This window comes from Indicator indicator, chromosome 13 (genome assembly GCF_027791375.1).
Source record: "Indicator indicator isolate 239-I01 chromosome 13, UM_Iind_1.1, whole genome shotgun sequence".
In the NCBI taxonomy this organism is placed as follows: domain Eukaryota; kingdom Metazoa; phylum Chordata; class Aves; order Piciformes; family Indicatoridae; genus Indicator; species Indicator indicator.
Genome location: NC_072022.1, coordinates 28,359,890 through 28,383,329, shown reverse-complemented (window position 1 = coordinate 28,383,329; position 23,440 = coordinate 28,359,890). Strand labels below are relative to the sequence as shown.

Below are 23,440 nucleotides of genomic sequence, written 5' to 3'. Positions count from 1 at the left end.
AGCTTCACCACCCTCGTGGGGAAGAATTTCTTCCTCATGACCAATCTAAATCCAGCTCCTTCCAGTTTGAAGCCCTCCCCCCTCATCTGTCACTCCATGCCTTGCTCAAAAGTCCCTCCCCAGCTCTCCTGGAGCCCCTCTCAAATCCTGGAAGGCTGCTCAAAAGTCTCCCTGGAGCCTTCTCTTCTCCAGGCTGAACAACTCTCTCAACCTGGCCTCATATTGCAGAGAAACAGCTAAAAATCAGAGAGGGTAAAAGCAAACAAACATCAGGAAACAAAATGGTGTCTGGCACAGAATCACAGAATTGTTGGGGTTGGAAGAGACCTCCAAGAGCATCCAGTCCAACCTTCAACCTAACCCCACCATGGCCACCAAACCATGACCACAGGTTTCTGGAGCACCTCCAGGGATGGGGACTCCACCACCTCCCTGGGCAGCCTGTGCCAATCCCTGACCACTCTGGCAGCAAAGAAATTTTTCCTCCTCTTCAACCAAACCCTCCCCAGGCTCAATTTCAGGCCATTTCTTCTCATTCTGTCACCTGAAACTAGAGAGAAGACCCAACCCCCACCTGACTGCAGCCTTCTCTCAGGGAGCTGTAAAGAGCAATGAGGTTTCCCTCAGCTTCCTCTTCTCCACACTGAACACCCCCAGGTCCCTCAGCTGCTCCTCCCCCTGACCCCCCCAACTCCAAACACAGAAGGATGAAATGCTGGATGATTGGCTTATCAGTGGCATAAGTCAGGATCAATTAATGACAACATTAATTTTTATTATTGAGGAGTAGAAGTTGGTCTCTTAAGAAAAAAAAAAAAGGAATTTTAACTCTTTGTTGAAGTCATCCAAGAGGAAAAGCCAATGGAGCCAACAGGAGGGACCCAGCCTGCCACTAAGCAGCCTCCTCAGTCACCAGCAAGGGTTCCACCTCCAGTGCCACCAGAGCAGGCTGTGCCTCCTCCTTGTGCTGATGGTAGAGGATGAACTGCAGAGTCACCTGTCCCTGTGGGTAAGGAAGTCATCAACTGGCACCAGAGAGGTAGGCTCTGCAGCAGCTGCTCTCAATCCCAGCGCCCAGCAGCCCCAAGCCATGAACTCACTCAGGTCTGGCTCAGCCTCTGCACATTGCAGCCTGCAGAGGAAAGCTTAGACCTTGCTGTGTCTAATCCCTGTGCTCTGCTGGAAGCATTATCCATTGACTTCATCCCAACTGTGGAATTTCCTCCATGAGCACAGAACCTTTCCCAGCTCTGACTTCATGCTCGTTTGCAGCACTCCACAGCAAAAATCTTTAATCACATTTTGGTTGCAGTGTTAAAAAACCAAAGGGAACAGACAGGGGAAAAAAATTTCACTCAGGACTTTAGATCCTCTTGGTTCCAGGGCTCAAAGACACAGGGAAATATCCTTTATTCCCTCATCCTTCTGCTTGCAAGGGATACCTCTTAGCTGCTCAGGGCCTCATCCAGCCTGGCCTTGAACACCCCCAGGGAAGCACCCACAGCCTCCCTGGGCATCCTGTGCCAGACTCTCACCACCCTCACACTGCAGAACTTCTTCCTCAGCTCCACTCTAACCCTGCTCTGCCTCAGCTCCAAACCATTCCCCTTGGCCTGTCTCAGACACCCTCAGCAAAAGTCTCTCTGCAGCCTTCCTGCAGGATCCCTTCAGGTCCTGGCAGGCAGCTCTGAGGTCCCCCTGGAGCCTTCTCCTCTCCAGGCTGCACACCCCCAGCTCCCTCAGCCTGGCCTCACAGCAGAGCTGCTCCAGCCCTTGGCTCATCTCTGTGGCCTCCTCTGGCTGCTCTCCAGCAGCTCTGTGTCCTCCTTCTGCTGGGGACCCCAGAGCTGGAGGCAGGATTGGAGGTGAGGTCTCAGCAGAGGAGAGCCAAGGGACAGGATCCCCTCTTGCCCTTTTCACACAGAAGAACAAATTTGCTTCTCAACCTGGATTTTTTTGGGGGGGGATTGTGTGTGTGCAATTTAAGATGAAAGTGGAGACAAGTGGAGTGTAAGATTAAAGAGGAGACAACCAAAGTGATGCCTGAGAGTGAAGTTCATGCCAGGTACTGAGCCAGTGGATCCAAAGGGTTTCACTGAACAGCTTTACGACAGTTCAGAAAAGGAAAAGAGGTTTGGAAGAGGAGTGGGGTTGTGTAGAGGGAGAGAGAGGAGGAGAGGGTCAGAGGGAGAGAAAGGGAGAGTCTAGAGGGAGAGGAGTGGGGGGGGGGTCGAGAGGGAGGGGAGTGGGGGGGGTCTGGGGGAGGGGAGTGGGGGGGGTCTGGGGGAGGGGAGTGCGGGGGGGTCTGGGGGAAGGGAGGTGGGGGGGGTCTGAGGGAAGGGAGGTGGGGGGGGTCTGAGGGAAGGGAGGTGGGGGGGGTCTGAGGGAAGAGAGTGGGGGGGGTCTGAGGGAAGAGAGTGGGGGGGGTCTGAGGGAAGAGAGTGGGGGGGGTCTGAGGGAAGGGAGGGGGGGGGGGTCTGAGGGAAGGGAGTTGGGGGGGTCTGAGGGAAGGGAGTTGGGGGGGGGTCTGAGGGAAGGGAGTTGGGGGGGTCTGAGGGAAGGGAGTTGGGGGGGTCTGAGGGAAGGGAGTTGGGGGGTGTTTAGACGAAGAAAAGGGGGTCTCTACAGGGAGAGAAGGGGGAGAAGGGAGCCTTTAGAGGGAGAGCAGGGAGGTTTTCTAGGATTGCAGAGCAGAGGTTGGCTGCTTGGCTGGGCAAGCCCTGGCTTGCCTGTCAGGTGAGGGGTGCAGTGGCTGCAGGCTGTAGCTAGACAACAAAGCTTTGCAGAGGAAGATAATGGATTGCCAGAGACTTGCCCTGCAAATCACAAGAGGTGGCAGAGAAGAGCCTGTGCACAGCAGCCTGGCTCTTGCTGGGGCTAGCCAGCAACAACCCAGCTCCACTTAATGAGCAGGAGGAGGTGTGGAGGATTCCAGCACTGCTGCTCCCCACAATAGGGACACAAAGGTTGGTGAAGGGCTTTGTCTGAACTCAACACAAAACCTAACTGCTAGCTCCTGGTGGGAACAGGGTGAAAGAGGAAGGAAGCCTTACAGACAAGGATGAAGTTTGCTGGGAAAACTTGCACCAGGAAGTTCTTCAGCACTCAGAAACTTTGGGATGGTGGCTGCTGCCTGGAGTCTAAGGGCAGAGCTGCTCAGCAGCTGATTTTCAAGCAGGCAGTTTTGCATCCTCAGGTGCAAGGGCTACAGAAATGCTGGGAGGGGCTGGAGCACCTCTGCTGTGGGGCCAGGCTGAGAGGGTTGGGGTTGTTCAGCCTGGAGAAGTGAAGGCTCCAGGGAGACCTTCTGGTGGCCTTGCAGTGCTTCCAGAGGCTGAGCTGGGAACAGAGTTTTGAGCAGGGCCTGTTGGGACAGGACAAGGGGAGATGGTCTGGACTGAAAGAGGGAGATTCAGACTGCAGAGATGACAGAATTTATTTACTCTGAGGGTGGTGAGATCCCAGACAGGTGGTAGATGTCCCATCCCTGGAACCATTGCAGGCTGTCTGGGGCTGTGAGCAACCTGCTCCAGCTGCAGATGTCTCTGCTGGGACTGGGTGAGCTTGGAAGGTCCCTTCCAAGCCAAACCATTCTGGGATTCTGAGTAAAACACTAAGTAGTTGTGCACATAAACTAAAGCTCCTGCCTGCTGCACCACAGCAGGCAATCTTGGACTGAGCACCTCTGACTACCAAGGTGCCTTCTCAGGCCTTATTAAACCCTAAGCTTTGTGGCTCCTTGAGAAACTCCCAGCACTTCCCAGCCAGAAGCAGCAGGTGGAAGGCAGCCCTGGAGAAGAAAATCCTGCCCAATTTGGAACCCAAATCAGTACTGCTATGAAAATCCTCTGACAAGGAGAAGGACAATTCACATTTTCCAAACAACTGGACATGTCCTAATGGATCACAGAATGCATCAGCTTGGAAGGAACCCTCCAAGACCATCTTGTCCAACCCCCTGCAGTCAGCAGGGACACCTCCCACTAGGGCAGGCTGCACAGGGGCCACATTAAGTTTGACCCTGAATGTCTGCAGGGATGAGGCCTTCACCACCTTTCTGGGCAACCTGCAGCATTTCACCATGCAAGTGGCTTCCTGGGCAGCCAAGGAACTTCAGCCGCAGGCACCAAGCACACAGGATGACAAAGTTACCTTCTCAAGGCAAGCCAAGACAACTCCAGTGTGACCCTGCACTGAGTAATGCTGGAGCTGCTCTTCCAGCAGTCATCAGGAGCCCATTTGTGTCTAAAAGTGGTCAAAGGCAGCCCTGCCAGATGGAGGCAAAAGAAGACTGAAGAGGACACAGTTAAATGAACTCTTAATGCTGGCTTGGAGCTGGAGAAATGAGAGCTTACTTTCCACCTAATGAAATCATCAAGAACCAGGTCTGCTAGAATGAGGCAATTTGTGCAACTGCTCCTCAGAGCAGAGCCTGTGACACAAATGATGCATTCTGAAACACCTCCCTCCTGGGAGTCAGCACTCTGGGGGTTAACTCCTCTGTTTTCCAAAGCCCAGGTGATCCTGCTCTTCATCCTCTGGTCTACCAGGACATACCAGTTTGCTTGATATGCCTTCTGCTGCTGCTTGGCAAGAGACAGTACTGAAGCTCTCTCTTTCCAAGCCCTGACTTCCTTTACCTTCAGGGCTTCTCCCAGCAGGAGGTCTGCTTTTGTCTCCCCTTGATTACAACTGTTCCATACATTTTCAGCTCACACTAGATTCCTGCAAGCTCCTAAACCTGATTTGGAAGCATCTGTTCTCAATAGAATTTGAACTGGAGGACTATTAGCAAGATTGGATTCAGACTCCAATCAAGCCAGGAACCCAGAAATGAAAGTCATGTGCACCCTGGCACTGCAATCCCAGGGCAGGGCTGCTTGTGGCAGGTATCAAAAGTTCCTTTTCACAGCACATCATAAGAAAGGCAGCTGCAAACACCCAGGCAATGTTCTGCAAGGGTCATCAAGATCAAATCCTAAGGGAGGGTTTGGGGTATATAAATGTTGCTTGGTTTCTGTTTCCAGCTTGGGGGGGAAGGGCTGGAAGGGGGAGTCACTGTTTTGCTGATGGAATGAGAAGTCTGAGCACTCCCCCCAACTCTGAAGCCCTGCAGTCTGCCCAAGCAAGAGAAACTGCAAGGTCCCATGAAAGAGAAAAAGCTACAAACCTACAGCTTACATCCAAAGAGGCCACAAGCCACAGCCTGCTCTCACTGCAGCACTGGAGTGAGGTGATCCCAGTGTGCAGAATGTGGGGATGCCAACCCCCAGCCCCCAGCCCCCCAGGGGGGTCCTCTGAAAGGCAGTGTAATTGAAGAGTCCAGCCAAAGGCCAGGATGAGCCATCCCATCCCTGCCCTAATTGGAGTGGCTTATGAAATTACTTTAATCAGAAAGACAGGGCCTAGGGATGCCTGGGAATCATAACTTCTGGAAGTGGTCCAGGTAAATCTGGTAAAGGACTTTTAATATGGAAAGGATTAGCACAAGATGCTTCAGCCTGGGCCTGAAGTCACTCTGCATTTGGTCCTGCTTTAGAGCTTGAGCTCACAGAGCTAAGGACTGAGATGGCTGCAGACACAGCCTTCACTTTCTTACCTGAGGGGAAAAAAGAAAACCAAGAAAAAGGCAGAAAATCTCCTCTTTATACTCTGCTAAGTGAAGACACAAAAGGTGTGACTACAAATGCACAGGGGACAGCAAGCCCAGCACTAGGGGTTTGGAGCAGGTTTTGGCCTTAAACCCTTCATTTCCTGATCTCCAAATAAAGTCACAGATTGATAGAATGGTTTGGGTTGGAAGGGACCTCAAAGCTCATCCAGTCCCAAGCCCCTGCCATGGGCAGGGACACCTCCCACCAGCCCAGCTTGCTCAAGGCCTCATCCAGCCTGGCCCTGAACACCTCCAGGCAGGAGGCATCCACAGCTTCCCTGGGCAACCTGTGCCAGTGCCTCCCCACCCTCACTGGAAAGAATTCTCCACCTAGAATGAGCTTGACAAACACTAACTAATGTACTGTGGGCATCTTACATCCCCTGAGGAGAAGAACAAAAAGGCTGTTGTAAGTTTGCTTTGCAAGAAGCTGGCAAACTAAGCTAGAGAACTGTGTCTGCTGGACACTCCTTAGCATGACTCAAGGGCATAGCTCCTGGTTTGTAGAGGGTCTCAGTGTCTCAATGCATTTGATTTTGCCCCAAATTATGCACCCAAGGGCAGCTGCAGCTTTTGCTAAGTGGCACAAGAATGCTCCAAGGGCTGGAGCAGCTCTGCTGTGAGGCCAGGCTGAGGGAGCTGGGGGTGTGCAGCCTGGAGAGGAGAAGGCTCCAGGGGGACCTCAGAGCTGCCTGCCAGGACCTGAAGGGATCCTGCAGGAAGGCTGCAGAGAGACTTTTGCTGAGGGTGTCTGAGACAGGCCAAGGGGCAATGGTTTGGAGCTGAGGCAGAGCAGGGTTAGAGTGGAGCTGAGGAAGAAGTTCAGTAGGAGGGTGGTGAGACTTGGGAAAGGTTGTGGCTGCCTCCTGCCTGGAGGTGTTCAAGGCCAGGTTGGATGAGGACTTGAGTAACCTGGGCCAGTGGAAAGTGTCCCTGCCCATGGTGGGGAGGTTGGAGTAGATGATCTCTGAGGTCCCTTCCAACCTGAGCCACCCTGTGATGTTGCTTCCTCAAACCAAGCTCACCCAGACCTGATTCTTTGTGTCTTCCATCTCACAATGAAACCAAGTTCTCAGCCCTCTTAATTCTATATTGGCATTTAAAACCTAAGGACCTTTGGAGTCTGTCTCAAGGTCTTTTTGGTTTCTTTCACATTTCTCAGAGAGCCAACTCCAGAAACACAGCACAGTGGGCAAAAACCCTAGCTCCCTGCCCCACTTTCAGCACACTGCTTCTTGGCTACAAGACCCAAAGCAAGCTGTGCAAGGTAGCTATTGGCTCTCAACTTTTTAGCAGGAAATTCTGATGTAAAAAAACCCATAAAATTAATGTTCAGAAAGGTTTTATGATCAGGTTAGAAACAAGAGGGAAAAAAAACACCAAACTAACTTATCCAAAATGGGGTAGAAGCCTCACCCTGGAGGTTAAGGATGTGGCTGTGAGCAACCTGATCCAGTGTGAGGTATCCCTGCCCATGGCAGGGGGGTTGGAGCTGGATGATCCTTGAGGTCCCTTCCAACCCTAACAATTCTATTATTCTAAAACCAAATTAATTTGATTTCTGACCTACTCATTCCCAAACCTATCCTGAGAAACTCCACCAGGAAAAGGATACAAAAACATCCAGAAACAGAACTCCAAAGCTCCCAATGAGCCAGGGAAGGTGGTGCAGGAAGTAGAGGGCTTGGAAGGATTTGGTAGCTGGCATCTTTAGAACAAGGCTCAGTCCATAGGTACAGTTTCCCATCATGGCTAGGGCAAAGAGGAGGTAAGAGGTGCCTTCTGTGGATCTTCTTTGGAACTAGAAAGAGAAGTTTGTACAGAAAAAAGGTTAAAACGTGTAAAAATCTGGCATTTGGTACTGGAACACACCCAAAGACTTGCAGGCATCCTTGTCCATCTCTCCCTGGGCTCTAAACCCTCCCAGCTTAGCACTTTCAGCACTGAAAACTGGGGAGGGAGGGGAGCTTGGAAATATAAATTTCCACAATCAATTCAGATGCATAAAATTGACAAGTTTAAACCTTCACTGACACCACCAAACCTTCTGCCCTTATGTTCTCTTTGGTTATTTGTGCTTTTTAATATACAGGTAGTGAAGAGGCTGTGCAAAAGTCCCCCCAAGTCAGTGAAAAGAGGGTAAAATTCTACCAGTCTGTCAATTCTAAACTGATTTTCCTCTCATCCTAACTTTTGATCCCACGCTTGGTTACTTAAAGCAGAATAGTTTGGAGGAAGAAAAAGGAAGATGCCACCTTGCACAAACACACAAAGCATGTTTCTGCTCATATCTGATAAATCCTGTTGTAAATCCCTGAGTCCCAGCATGCCAGGGTTGGAAGGGACCTCTGGAGCTCACCCAGTCCAAGCCCCTGCTCCAGCAGGGCACCCCCAGCAGCTTGCCCAGCAGCACAATGCCCAGGGGGGGTTGGAAGCTCTCCACACAAGGACACTCCACAACCTCTCTGGCCAGCCTGCTCCAGCCCTCCAGCACCCTCACACCAAACAACTTTCTCCTCCTGCTCAAATGGAACTTCCTGGGGTCCACTTTGTGCCCCTTGTGCTGTCCCTGGGCAGCACTGAGCAGAGCCTGGCCCCAGCCTCTTGCCCCCCAGCCTTTAGCTCTTGCTGAGCATTGCTCAGATCCCTCTGGGGCTGCTCTTCTGCAGGCTCTCAGCCCCAGGGCTCTCAGCCTTTGCTCCTCACAGAGCTGCTCCAGGCTCCCCAGCATCTCTGTAACCTCCCCTGGACTCTCTCCAGCAGTTCCCTGTCTGTTTTGAACTGGGAAGCCCAGAACTGGACCCAGCACTCAGTACTCAAACTCTTCCTCCTCCCCTGCCAATCAATGCCCTTCATCCAAGATCATTTCCCTACAATTCTCACCATCCTCCTCTGAATGAGGATAAAAAAATAACAGACTTTTTTTTTTCCTTTACCATTTTAGAGACAAAAGCAGAAGAAGCTTTTGAGTTCAAGAGGGCTTTCACTGTTTGGGAGAATCCAACATAGCATCACAGAATGCTTTAAGGTTGGAAAAGACCTTTAAGGTGATTTGAGTCCAGCTCTTACCCCAGCACTGCCAGCCCACCACTAAACCGTGTCCTCAGCACCACAGCTTTGAAACCCCTCCAGGGACTCCACCACTCCCCTGGGCAGCCTGGGTCACTGCTGGACAACCCTTTTAGGGAAGAAATTGTTCCTCATGTCCAACCTAAACCTCCTCTGGTGCAACTTGAGGCTGATTCCTCTCATCCTGTGTCACGACATCTGAAGCAGGAGAGGGTATTCTGTGATTCTATTTGGTAAAGCCCCCAAGGAGACTCAGCCAAAAAGCTACTCACATTTTTATAGAGCTGAGGAAATCGACTTCCCAGGTAGAAGACACAGGAGATGTAGCCACAAATGAAGCCTGACATTTCAATCATATCAAGAGAGTGCTGAGAAGGGAATCAAAAGAGAAAAAGGCACAGGTAGATGGATTTGGGCAAGAAATATCTGCAAACGTTTCAGAGGATGAAACTGAGAGTCCAGTGGCTGATTTTTCTGGCCAGAAGTCCTTTCAAAGCAGTCCACTGCTGCTCTTCAAATGAGCAAAGAGAGGACTAAGCAAAGGTTTCATCTTGCTCTCACACACAATGCACACTACTGCGTCATAGGCAGGGCTGAGATCAAAAGCAGTGCCAGGCTTCAGCACATGACACTGCTACCAATCCTGGCCTCCTGCTACAGAAAAAAGAAAGCCTGCCCACAATAATTCAAACCAAACCTGAGCACTGTAGCTAGGGCCACTAAATAAAAATGAATCAGCCCGTCTGCAGAAAGCAATAATAATAATAATAATAAAAAGAAAGAAAAAAGGAAAAAAAAAAAAAAAGAAACTAGTATTTTATTTTATTTTCTGGTTTAAAGTTTCCTCAGCCTGGCTGTGTTTTGAAACAATCAAGCTGCTTCCCTGCTGGGTGATGCTGCTTGGCTCACAATTGTTTGAGTGGCATTAGTCTGGAGGCCATCAGCTTGCTGGCAGCTCTTGTGAACCTGCCTGCTGAAGTGACAGCAGCAGCAGCAGGTTTGATTGTCAGCCTCCACTTTGATTGCCTGCTCCCCTGGCTCTCTGGTCCCCACATGGATGGCCACAGCATGTCACACCAGCACAAACATCCTCCTCCACACAGCAGCACAGCCTAATGACCCACAGGGACACAAAAAGCCCCAAAGCCCAGCAGCTTACTAAAAGAAGTAGTTTTATCCCTTTTTTATTATTATTATTATTTTGGGATGGATGGTCCACAGTTAAAACATCCCCAGAGTGCCACAGTTATGGATTAAAAACAGCCCCAACTGCCTTCCAAACCATCCCTCCAACTGCCTTCCAAGCCATCCCTCCAACTGCCTTCCAAACCATCCCCCAATGCCAAGCCACCCCCCAGCTGCCTTCCAAGCCACCCCCCAGTGCTTTCCAAACCATCTCCCTAGCTGCCTTCCAAGCCATCCCCCCAATGCCTTCCAAACCACCTCCCCACTGTCTTTCCAACCACCCCTCCAATGCCTTTTAAAGCTCAGAGGCTTTTCCAGACACTTTGGAGTGGGATTCTATGCAGGAGTAGCAGCAGGGAAGAACTTACATTACTCCTTTTGCTCACTGTACTCTGCCCTTGGCTCCTCATTAGCAGCTGGGAGAGCAGAATTGCAGACAGTGCTCCACACCCCACGACCCAGCTTAGACAGAGACTCTTCAGGCTTTTGCTGCCTAGGATGAAATACAAACAAATCAGCTGAAAACCCAAACAGCTGCTGTTGATTGGAGGTGGCTTTCTGTTTGCAGTGTAGATGCAAAGGTAGAGTTTCCTCTGGCTTTCCCTTGGCAGTAATGTGAGCCTGCCCCTCCTGGGCTCTGTGGCCACCCCAGCTCACTTGAAGGGGTGCAACAAGTGAGGGCAGCAGTGTAGGAGCAGGACAAGAGGAAACAGCCTCCAGTTGCCTCAGGGGAGGTGTAGTTGGATATTAGAAGAAACTTCTCCACTGGAAGGGTTTCTCAAAGCCTGGCCCAGCTGCCCAGGGAAGTGGTTGAATTCCTGTGCTTGGAGGTGTTCACAAGGTGCAGAGATGTGGTGCTGAGGGCCATGGGTTAGCAGCAGCCTGGGTAGTTAGAGAATGGTTGCACTGGATGATCCCAAAGGGCTTTTCCAACCCAAACCATCCCATGATTCTGTGATTTTTGCAGTCACAGCACCACTCCTCCCTCTCCTACTACTCCACCCAGGCAGCTGGAGCAAGCACTGGCAGGGACCATGTCCCACAGGCTGTGTTTACCTTCAGGAGCAGGCAGCAGGAAGGAAATCTCTCCAGCACTGCCCTATCTCCAGGTCTATTATCAGCTCCAGATTGAATGGATCTGCTTCATCCCTATTTAGTCTGCTGGGCAGGCGTCTGGTTTACTTCAGCTTTGTGTTACCTCTGCTGTACCATGGATTCTTTTGATTCTTCTCTCTATTTTTTTCCCCTTCAGATCGATGAGTTAATGTTTTTTATTTGAGCTTTCTGTCTTCCATTTCAGTAGTCCATTGCTAGGCTGAAGTCTATAACCACTGCCAGGGCTTTATGAAACACAACTCAAGTTAATTTAATTCCCCTTAAATATGCTTTTTTTAAACTCTTGTCTACTGAAACAAAACACAGGAAGATGTCAAGATATGTTAAGCTCTAAGCAAACAGAGTCCTGTTCTAATCAAGATGGAGGGAACTAACTGAACCACATAAGAAATGAATCCTAGAATGCCAGGTTGGAAGGGACCTCAAGGGCTTGCTCTCAACTTGTACACAGATTTAGATGGCTGTAAGGAGATAGTGAAGCCATGGAGTAAGTTAAATTGTGGAACCACATTCCACAAACCTATTTTTATGTCAGCACAAACAGGTAGGATTACATGGACACTACACCAGGACAAATTACAGATGCTGAGTGGCAGGACAAGGGGTGATGGCTTCAAACTGGAAGAAGCTGGATTGACATTGGACATTAAGAGGAGATTCTTCTCCATAAGGGTGGTGAGGCACTGGAACAGGTTGCCCTGAGAAGCTGTGGAGGCCCCAAGGCTGGCAGTGTTGAAAGTCAGGTTGGATGAGGCTGGTAGGAGGTGTTCTTGCCCTGGCAAGGGGCTTGAAACTGGTGGAAGGAGGAAGAGCAAGGGAGAAGGAGGGAGGAGGAGGAGCAAGGGAGAAGGAGGGAGGAGGAGGAGCAAGGGAGAAGGAGGGAGGAGGAGGAGCAAGGGAGAAGGAAGAGGGGGCAGGACTTTGACAAGGAAAGTAAAAGCACCAGGCTGAACAGCTTCAAGCAGAATTGGTGCTCTCTATTTTTGAGCCCTCTGAAAAACCTGCATTTAAATGCCACAGAAAACGCCAGAGTGAAGAGTGCTGCATTTTCTGGCCAGCCTTTCAGCAGCTGCAAACCTTACATCTCCTCTTCTCCTGGTTCTTCAGCCTGTAGTAGACAAACTGGGAAATCATGATGATATCCATGTTGACATAAAAAACAGCAGTGACCATCTGAAAGAGAAGGCAATTTGCTTGCTCAGTATGAAAAGAGGTCAGAAAAGAGTCCCAGAATCCCTTAACTGCAGGGAAATTTTGCTCTCTAATCACAGCATAAGAAACAGCAAGGCAGCAGCACAGACCAAGGCAGGACACTGCAGGAGAACACAGCACAAACCTCATGCAGCAAGGGCTTGCTGACACAAGAGCAAGAGCTGAGCCTTTTCCAGGATGCACAGCACAAATTCCTGCCCAGAGAGATGGATAAATCCTTCCCACCTGGAAGTGAAAGTCTGCTCCAACTATGGTCCCAGCACTTTGGGAGCTACTCATCTGCCTTAGGTGCCTCTTACAAGACAAACCCAACATTCTCTCTTCCCCATTTCATGATGGGGAGATGGAATGGTAAGCACCACAAATTCAGGCCACAGAATCACAAATCTCAGCATGGTGGAGTTGGAAGGGACCTCTGGAGACCACCCAGTCCAGGATGGTCAGGCAGGATGTGCCAGGTGTGGCAAGACCCTCAGCCTCTTTTCTGGTGCTTGTAAGCCTGATTTGACAGATAAAATATCCCAGAATCCCAGCATGGTGAGCTTGGGAGGGACTTCTGGAACTCACCCAGTCCATGATGATCTGCTAAAGCAGGGCACCCCCAGCAGCTTGCCCAGCAGCACAATGCCCAGAGGGGGTTGGAAGCTCTCCACACAAGGACACTCCACAACCTCTCTGGCCAGCCTGTTCCAGCACCCTCACACCAAACAACTTTCTCCTCCTGCTCACATGCAACCTCCTGGGTGCCACTTTGTGCCCCTTGGCCTGTCCCTGGGCACCACTGAGCAGAGCCTGGCCCCAGCCTCTTGCCCCCCAGCCTTTAGCTCTTGCTGAGCATTGCTCAGCTGCCCTCTCAAGCTGCTGGCCCAGAAGTCCTTGGCTTCCAGCCATTCTCTGTTTAAGCAACATCTGTGTGTGAGAGAGAAAAAAAAAACCCTGCCCATTTGGACTCTCTTCTCTCTCTTGCATTTTATTTTGCAGTTCTTATTTTTTCAAACAATTTTTACAAATGAATGTAGTATTTTGGGGCTGCCATTCTCTGGGTTTGCAGAGAGTACCTTGCAACATGTTAAGCAGGATACCTGAAATGTATTCTGCCTAACAAATGAACAACTTATAGTTCCTGGGGTGGCCAGCAGGATGGCCATGAGCCAGCAATGTGCCCTGGTGGCCAAGGAGGCCAAGGGCATCCTGGGGTACAACAGAAGGGCTGTGGTCAGGAGGTCAGAGAGGTTCTCCTGCCCCTCTGCTCTGCCCTGTTGAGGCCACATCTGGAATCTTGTGTCCAGTTCTGGGCCCCTCAGCTCAAGAAGGACCTGAGGGAACTGCTGGAGAGAGTCCAGCCCAGAGGCACAGAGCTGCTGCAGGCAGTGAACATCTCCTGGGAGGCCAGGCTGAGGGAGCTGGGGCTGGGAGCTGGGAGCAGAGGAGCCTGAGGGCTGCCCTCCTGGCTGGGGATAAAGATGTGCAGGGCTGGAGCCAGGCTCTGCTCAGGGATGCCCAAGGGCAGCACAAGGGGCACTGGGGGCAAACTGGAGCAGAGGAGGTGCCAGGGGAACAGAAGGGAAAACTTTGTCCCTGTGAGGCTGCTGGAAGCCTGGAGCAGGCTGCCCAGAGAGGTTGTGGAGTCTCCTCTGGAGCCTTTCCAACCCCACCTGGATGTGTCTCTGAGTGATGAAGCTCTGGCAGTGGGCTTGGATTGGATGATCTCTGGAGATCCCTTCCAACCCCTAATGTTCTGTGATTCTACAACATTATCAGAGTAAATATTGGGGAGCTCAGGGCTTATTTTACAGAGGAGATTTCCCCACCCCCACCCCCACCCCCAGTATACACTTCCCTGTGCAATATTAAGTTCTCAAAGGTGGCTAGGAAAGGCTAAACCCCAGAGAAAGGCCCCTGGCTCAGTTACCTGAATTGGCAGCTGCTTGGTTAAATAGCAGCCTACAAAATTGGTCAGGTCTCCAGCTAGCCAGCACAGCAGGAAGCCCACCGACAGCGCTCGATCCACTCTCCCGTTGCGCCAGGCCACGTACATTTGCCTGGCAGGAATTCCAGCAGCAGGAAAAAAAACCCAGCATTAGCAGGGAAAAAAAAAAAAAACCAAGAACCCCACCTCCCAAAAAAAACCTCACCCCCAAAACCCAACAGTTTCCCAAGCTCAGAAGTGCATTTCTCAAAAATCTGAATAAAGGAAGATTAAAAAAAACTCCAACCACAAGAGACCTCTCACGGCAGGACTCCACTTCCCCTTTGAAGGAGAAGGACTGGGTACTACCACAGCTCACCAGCTCTGACTCTGAGGTAACAAAAGGCTTAAATCACAACCTCATTACTGCTTGCAAGTGCTCCTTTTGTGTGGCCTGCACTGAAATAGCATTTTCTGGACACCAGAACGATGCCCTGCAAGCAATTTAGATCCATTTGCTGTCCATTCCAGCCTTTAAAACACTGAAGTGAGACCAACCACCCTCAACTGGTTACTGTTACTTGGGTCATGCTTGGACTTGATGATCCTGAAGGTCTTCTCCAGCCTTGATGATTTAATATAGAAGGGTTGGGAAGTAACAACACCTCTAAGAGCTGGCAGCTACTGAAGTGGGGCCACTGCTACTCAAATTCAGAGTGGAGACTATGAAGCAACCCCAAACGTGGCTCCATCAGACAGATCCTGAGCAATTCCATACAACTGCCAGGGCTGGAAGGGGCCTCAAGGCTCAGCCAGTCCCAATCCTCTGCCCAGGGCAGGGACACCTCACACTACAGCAGGTTGCTCACAGCCACCTCCAGCCTGGCTGCAAAAACCTCCAGGGATGAGGCTTCCACCACCTCCCTGGGCAACCTGTGCCAGTCTCTCACCACCCTCCTGGGGAAGAATTTCTTCCTCACATCCAATCTGAATCTCCCCATTTCCAGTTTTGCTCCATCCCCCCCAGTCCTATCACTCCCTGACACCCTCAAAAGTCCCTCCCCAGCTTTCTTGTAGCCCTCTTCAGTTGCTGGAAGACCACAAGAAGGTCTCCTGGGAGCCTTCTCCATGCTCAGTACCAGGACAGCTCTCACGGAAAGCCCTCATTCAGTTGCTATTTCTGGAGCTCAGCAGCTTGCTAAGGGTGGGTTTGCTTTGCTCCCTTTCCCTGTGACTCCTTCAGTAAATGACATCCCCCCTATGGGGACTGACTCTGGAGTCAATCCCAGTGTGTTTCATAGAACCATTTTGGTTGGGAAAAGATCTTTAAGGTCATCCAGTCCAGCCATTCTCCAATTCTACCACAGCTGGTGCTAAACCATGGCCCTCAGCACCACATCTCCACAGCCTTGAAACCCCTCCAGGGATAAGGGTTCAGCCACCTTGCTGGGCAACCTGTGCCAGTGTTTGAGAACCCTTTCAGGGAAGAAGTTGCTTCTGATGCCCAACCTAAATCTTCCCTGGTGCAACTTGAGGCCATTTCCTCTTGTCCTATCACTTCTCACAGAGAGCCAGAAGGTTTCCCTTCAGCCTTCTCTTCTCCATGGTGAACATGCCCAGGTGCTCCTCACCAGTCCTGCTCTCCAGACCCTTCATCAGCTTTGGTGCCCTTCTCTGGACCAGCTCCAGCCCCTCAATGTTATTCTTGGAGAGAGAGGCACAAAACTGAACCCAGGATTGAGGGGTGGCCTCACCAGTGCCCAGTACAGGAGGACAATCACTTCCCAGGTCCTGCTGGCCACACTATTGTTGATCCAAGCCAAGATGCTGGTTGCCTTCTTGGGAACCTGGGCACACCCTGGCTCATCTTCAGCCATTTGCACTTGCTTTTTCTTTGTCATCTCCTACCCATATTTGAAACCTGAGCCCAGTGGTAGCACAACCCAACAGCATGAGATGTAAGCACTGGAAGTGCTAACTTAGATGGTGCTTTTGACCTGACCTTCCCCAACTCCCAGATAATCAGCACAGCAGTCCTGGTGGCAGGATATGTGGTTTAAGCACACCCTGAACCTGCTTCTGCTGCAGCTGTGGCTGTGTGCACACACAGAATGAGTTGGCTTGGAAGGGAACTTAAAAGATCATCAAATTCCAGCCCCCTGCCATGAGCAGGGACACCTCCCACCAGCCCAGGCTGCTCCAGGCCTCATCCAGCCTGGCCTTGAACACCTCCAGGGAGGGGGCACCCACAACCTCCCTGGGCAACCTGTGCCAGTGTCTCCACAACCTCTCTGCAAAGAATTTCTTCCTCATCTCCAGTCTTCCCACATCTCAGGATGGGGGAGATAAGGGAGGTGATTTGTTCTCATTTGCTCTAAGTGGCAGAGATTAGTGTCAAGCCAGTACAACACCACACTACATCAAGCTCATTTGTCAACCACCAAATATTTTTTGTGCAAACATGAACAGCACTGCTGCCTCCCTGGGCATATTGTGCCTGCATTATGCAGAGAGAGGAACGTATCCAAGAGAAAATAATTTCAAAATAAATAAAAACCAAGACAAGGCAGCTTTTGAGAAAGGCTGCAGGCAAGATTACTGACTGGGGTTTGAATCTGAGGGCTGCTTAAAGCTTTCAACTTACGGGAGAGCAGCAAAGAGAAAGCAGACAATGGAGGTCAGCCCCATGACAACACTCCAGGACTCCCAGGCTGTCTCCACGCATTCCTCCAGGAGATGCCACATCCAGGGTGTTCCATTTAGGCACAATCCCCTCTTCTCCACTGGGGAGCTGTGGGAAGGCTGTGCAGACAGCTGGGAAGCCATCCTTCCTCCAGATTTCAATTTCCAAAGTTGAGTCCTGCCTCCATTCTTCCCCCCTGTGCAAATCCACAAATCCACCTTAGCGAGGCTGGAATATCCCTCTGTGAACAGCCCTCTGCAGCCAGATGGATGCTGCAGCTCACAGCTCTTCCCAATCCCATGCAGGAACCTGCCAAACCCAAAAGAAACAAATAAGGAGTCACAGTGAATCAGACATGAACAGCACAATGCTTGCTCAGATTTCTGCCTTACAGAAGGGAAGTCAAGACTTCCAAAAATGAAAAATACTTGGTGGGCCTTGGCATTCCTCAGCTCTTCCCAAACATCCTTCCCCTCTGCTCTGCCCTGGAGAGGTCAGTTCTGGAGTGCTGGGTCCAGCTTGGTGCTCCCCCGTTCAAGAAGGACAGGGATTTGCTGGAGAGGGTACAGCAAAGGGCTACAAAGATGCTGAGGGGACTGAAACATCTCTGTGCTGAGGGAATTTGGGCTGTTTGTTGTGGAAGAGAGCAGCCTGAGGGGGACCTCATCAATGCTGACCCAGCTGGGATGGGAAGAAGAACAATGCCATGGGATAGAGACACAAACCAACAGGGAACCCAAGCCCTGATGGCAAGGATGGCACCACTGATGCTGGGGGCAGGCACTGGGCAAGGCACAGACTGCACTCAGCAGCAGAGGGGAACCAGATTCAGGAGCTGGATTCTGGAACTGGATTCAGGAACACAGGGATGGGGATGGAAGGCAGAGGGACAGAGTCCTCCTGGGACAGCAGCCAGGGAAGAAGAGGCTTGGCCCTGGGGATGCCTCAGCTTGCTTCTGAAGATGCCACCCATTCCAGATGGCTTAGTTTCTTTCCCAGCCCATCTCCCTCTCTCCCATTTCCCTTTCTCTTCCTTTTGGGAAGGCAGAGGGGTTCCTGGAGAGCCTCATCTGGTGGCCCTAACCCTTGTCACACCCTCATTATGCATCAAGCCACTCTGAAATCTTGATTAAGCTGCAGTAAGACTGTGTGGCTCATTGTGAAGTTAAGACTCACTTTGCTGCTCCTCAGGAAACTGCTGCTTCCTCCTGAGACTTGAGGGCTCTGTGGTGTTAAAGGCTGGAAGGAGTTTCCTGCAGAGCCTGGCTGCCTCTCAAGAGAGCTGTCAGCACTGCACCTAACCCAATTCAAGGAGAAAGGGAGAAAAAAATACCATGAGAATTCACCTGATTCTGGGGAAGTTATCACACTTGGTAGCCAGCTTTCAGAATAAGTTTTAAAAGAGTTAAAAACACAAAGTTGTGGGTAAAGTTTCAAGTGTGCTTCCCAGGGTTGGTATTTGAGAGCTGAGAAGGTTTTTTTTACCACCCAGTAAAAAGGGAGAAGCAGCAAATCACACACAGCACTTAGGAAGCAGGGTTTAGGCAGGAAATCTCCACCATTCCTGACCACTTTAACAGAAGTTCTTACACGTCTTTGTCAAGCTTCAGCCCCCCAAATGCCCACTTCAAGGTAAGGAAGGTATTTCAGACTTTTAATTTCAGGTGGTGTTTTAAGCCAGCTCTGAAAAATTCAGTTTAATATGGAATTTAAAAACCACATCTGAGTGTCCTAGCTGCAGCTGGACTCCAGGATGAAGAAGTCGTGTTCTTATCACAGAATGGCTCAGGCTGGAAAGGTCCTCACTGATCATCTACTCCAACCCCCCTGCCATGGGGAGGCTTTGCCATCGACCCTCTGCCTTTCCAGCTGCTCTCAACATCCACACTGCTGCCTGCTGCTGGAAGTCAAACAAGCAGAACGTGGCTGGGTAATGCCTAAAGGTGTCAGGTATGTGTGGCTAGCAGATCTGCCAGTTCTCTAAACAGCAGCTAAGAACAGCTTGAAATCCAAAAGGCTGTTGGGTTTGTGCAGTACTTACAGCTTAATTACTCTTGGGGGGAAAGCAGAGCTAAGCCATGGAGTAATCCAGGGCTTCTGCAAACACTTCTCTGTATTAACCATTCTCGTTTCAGCTCCAGCTGCTCTCACAACACGTTTTTACACACTCCTGATGGTGCACACTGCCTCTTCGTGGAATCATAGAATGGTAGAGGCTGGAAGGGACCTCTGGAGCTGACCCAGTCCAAGCCCTGCTCCAGCAGGGCACCCCCAGCAGCTTGCCCAGCAGCACAATGCCCAGGGGGGGTTGGAAGCTCTCCACACAAGGACACTCCACAACCTCTCTGGCCAGCCTGCTCCAGCCCTCCAGCACCCTCACACCAAACAACTTTCTTCTCCTGCTCAAATGGAACTTCCTGGGGTCCACTTTGTGCCCCTTGTGCTGTCCCTGGGCACCACTGAGCAGAGCCTGGCCCCAGCCTCTTGCCCCCCAGCCTTTAGCTCTTGCTGAGCATTGCTCAGCTGCCCTCTGGGGCTGCTCTTCTGCAGGCTCTCAGCCCCAGGGCTCTCAGCCTTTCCGCATCGGTTCCAATCCCTTCATCCTTGAAGCCTCCCCTAGACTCTCTCCAGTAGTTCCCTGTGCCGATGGCACTGGGGAGCCCTGATCTGGACACAATACTCCAGATGTGGCCTCACCAGGGCAGAGCAGAGGGGCAGGAGAACCTCTTCAGAGGGGATAAAACACGACCAGAAAATCACAGAAACATTCAGGTTGGAAAAGACCCTCAGGAAACGATGATACAGGATGGTGAACCATGACCCAATTTTACCTAGGAACCAAGCCCAGCTCTCACAAAACACTTCCACCTCAGCTCATACGTATTAAAAACGAACAAACCCAACAAAACAGCAGCCCCGAGGAGCTGTCTTTCTTCAGGGCAATCCATAGGCAGCATCCCCCGAGGGCAGGTGGCTGCAGGAGGCAGCAGCTGCTCCTGGCCTCCTGCAGAGCCTTAGTGCCCCACGGGCCTGGCTCCCCCCACATCCCAGACGCTGCCAGCATTCGGTCCTCCGAGGGAAAGGGGAATGGGGCCGGCAACGTTAAAGGAATAACAATTAATAGCGGCTTTAAGAAGCGGCAGCGGCTCTCTGGCTACACGCACATGGCAGAAAGGAAGGGATGTGGCCCCAGGAGCCCCGGCCGGGCTGCCTGGGGGAGCGCAGACACACACCCGAGCGGGGCAGGCACCGACCTGGCGAGAACTGCTGCGGCTGCTCCTGTTCCGGGGATCCAGCCGGGCGCGCCCGGCGCCGCTCACCTCCCGCGGCCGCCGCTACCGGAGGGCCGTTTGGCCTCATGGAAGACGCTGCGGACAGGGAGCGGGTTACGATCCCGCAGCCCCTACGCCAGTGGCTGCTCGGGAGGGAGAGAAAGAAGGAGGGAGAAAAGGAAGGAGCGGGCCGAGGAGCGAACCGGGCCGAGGAGCGAACCGGGCCGAGCTCCTGCCCGCCGCCGCCGCCACCCCCCCTCTTCCCCCCGCCGCCATTAGCGGCCAGAGTGGCGGGGCCCGAGCGCCCTCTGCGGGCAGGCGGCGGTGGGAGCAGGTTGCACGGGCAGGCAGGTAGGAGTTGTCCGTCCCCGGGAACATACAAGGCGGCAGAATGGGCGGCTTGGACTCGCCGATCTCGAATGCCTTTGTCAGCCTCAGCGATTTCATACTTCTAAGAGACCTTCAAGATCATGGAGTCCACGCCTCAACCCAGCACTGCCAGCTCAGCACCGAACCCCGGCCTTCGGCACCACATCTCCACAGCTGTGAAACCCCTCCAGGGATGGGGACTCCACCACTGCCCCAGGCAGCCTGGGCCAGGGCTTGACAACCCTTTTGGGGAAGAAATTGTTCCTCACCTCCAACCTAGACCTCCCCTGGGGCAACCTGAGGCTAATTCCTCTTGTCCTATCGCCTTGGGAGCAGAGCCCAAGCCCCCTCTGGCTCTAGAGAGCAATGAGGTCGCCCTCAGCCTCCTCTTCTCCAGGCTGCACACCCCCAGCTCCCTCAGCTGCTCCTCCCCAGCCCTGTTCTCCAGACCCTTCCCCAGCTTCATTGCCCTTCTCTGGACACGCTCCAGCCCCTCAACGTCCTTCATGTGTTGAGGGCCCCAAAACTGAACCCAGGATTTGAGGTTCAGCCTCAGCAGTGCTGGCAGAGGTCAGTCTGGACAGGACTGTGAGCAACCTGCCCTGGTTGCAGACGTCCCTGCTGACAGCACAGGGGGGGTTGGAGGAGACGACCTTTAAAGGTCCCTCTCAACCCAAACCAGTCTGGGATATATGTCAGTCTCTTTTCCCCAAAAGCATTGCTTTCAGCTTTGTATATTTCACATGCAGAGTGACTGTTGGAGGAAATAGAATCACAGGATCCTCCCGGCTGGCAAAAATCTCTCCCTGGAAGTGGTCAAGAAAAGTGTGGCCATGGCACTGGGGGACATGGGTTAATGGCCATGGTGGTGTTGGGTTGAGGGTTGGACCAGATGAGCTGAGAGGTCATTTCAACCAAAACAATTCTGTTCCATGATTCTACCACCTTTTACAGAATCACAGCTTGGTGAGGCTGGAAGGGACCTCTGGGGCTCAGCCAGTCCAAGCCCTGCTCCAGCAGGGCACCCCCAGCAGCTTGCCCAGCAGCACAATGCCCAGGGGGGGTTTGGAAGCTCTCCACACAAGGACACTCCACAGCCTCTCTGGGCAGCCTGCTCCAGCCCTCCAGCACCCTCACACCAAACAACTTTCTCCTCCTGTTCAGATGGAGCCTCCTGGGGTCCACTTTGTGCCTCTTGGCCTGTCCCTGGGCACCACTGACAAGAGTCTGATCCCATATTTTAATTTCATAGAATCAGTCAGGGTTGGAAGGGACCACAAGGATCATCTAGTTCCAACCCCCCTGCCACGGGCAGGGACACCTCACACTAGATCAGGCTGGCAATTTGATCAGTAATGACAGTTAGTGAAAGCTGGGAAGGGACTTTAGGGTGTCAGGGAGTGATAGGACTGGGAGGGATGGAGCAAAACTAGAAATGGGGAGATTCAGATTGGATGTGAGGAAGAAATTCTTCCCCAGGAGGGTGGTGAGAGACTGGCACAGGTTGCCCAGGGAGGTGGTGGAAGCCTCATCCCTGGAGGTTTTTGCAGCCAGGCTGGATGTGGCTGTGAGCAACCTGCTTTGGTGTGAGGTGTCCCTGCCCATGGCAGGGGGTTGGAGCTGGCTGAGCCTTGAGGCCCCTTCCAGCCCTGACAGTTCTGTGATTCTATGATCCATGATAGAAAAAGAGCCTCGTGATCAATCTTTGTAGGATAGGTACTTTTGGACATGAATATTTAAAAGCATTTTGATAGGAAGGAGAGAATTTCCTGAATTTTTAATCCAGTTTTACTTCTTTTTATTCTCTCAGAGACTCAGCCTCGCTGTGGTTTCTGCAGCCTGGCTAATTAACACAGGGCTGGGGGAGTGATTAAAGGCAGGCTCCAGCTATCTGCATTGTTCTTGTTTAATTGCTGCTTAAGCCATGATGCAAGCTTGGCTTTGGCAGCTGAGCAGCATTTGTCTGGCACCCTGGAACTCCTCATTTGTGGCCATGAGGCTCAGCTGGTGTTGATGAGCAAAAAGCAAGCAGACTGGGGATGTTTTCTGTGGCACACGGGCTTGGGGAAGGAAGAGGTCTTGTGGTGTGGAGTCACAAAATGCTTTGGGTTGGAAGGGACCTTTAAAGGTCATCTGGTCCAGCACATCCCATGCCTTGCAATATTTGGGCTGAGGTGCTCAGGTGGTGCCTGTGGTTGCAGAACTTGCTGTCTGGAGTCTCCTCACCTGTGTAAGTCAAACTGGTTGTCCTGGCAGGAGAAGAAGGGAGCAGGCTGGAAGGAGTCACCTGCAGTGTTAGAGGGGCTGGACTGCAGAGGACTCGTCTCCTACACCTCCCCAGTACCTAAAGAAAAGCCTTCTTGGTGTAAGCAACCCATGTGGTGCCTAACCCAGAACTGGCATGAAGCTGGGCAGTAACTGAAGGGATCATACAGGCAACTGGAGAGGGTAAAACAATCCATGGATGCTCCTCAGAGGTGGGGAAGATGAACAAAATTTGATTAAAAGGGGCAATGAAACCTGGAAAGTGTTTGTGGTCTGAGGGCACTGATAGCCCTTGATGGCCCTGACCAGCTTCACCTGGAGCCTCCACTCACACCTGCTCAGCCCAGCTCCAGATGGAGTCCCTCAGTCCTATATAAACCTCAGGCTGAGGCTGATCTTGGGCTTAGCAGCTTGGATCCTGGGTGGACCTTTCAGGAAAAGACTGCATAGATTGCATCTAACTCTGGACCATAGGCTGCAGGAGTTTGGAAGAGATCTCCAGAGACTGAGTCCAGCCCTGGACTTTGGAGCTGTGTTGTAGCCTCATCCCCAGCTCCTGGCTCTGGCCTTGTCCCCTCTTGCTGGACTCCTTGGATGTATTTTGGATCTGTTTCAGTGGTTGACTCTACTGGCACCACGAATGTTGTCTGCACACAGTTCTGCAAGGTGAAACTCTGCTGGTGAGGGCACTGCCTGTGCCAAAACAT

General features: G+C 51.9%; 1 protein-coding gene across 1 annotated transcript; it reads right to left on the bottom strand.

Moving 5' to 3' along the window:
- Positions 1-892: 892 nt before the first annotated feature.
- Positions 893-20,546, bottom strand: LOC128970545 (lysosomal amino acid transporter 1 homolog). The gene is given in 10 exon segments (XM_054385773.1): positions 893-997; positions 7,269-7,454; positions 8,995-9,090; positions 10,276-10,400; positions 12,106-12,196; positions 14,148-14,277; positions 16,789-17,024; positions 17,027-17,136; positions 20,082-20,195; positions 20,303-20,546. Coding segments are annotated over 10 exon segments (1,437 nt in total).
- Positions 20,547-23,440: the final 2,894 nt, after the last annotated feature.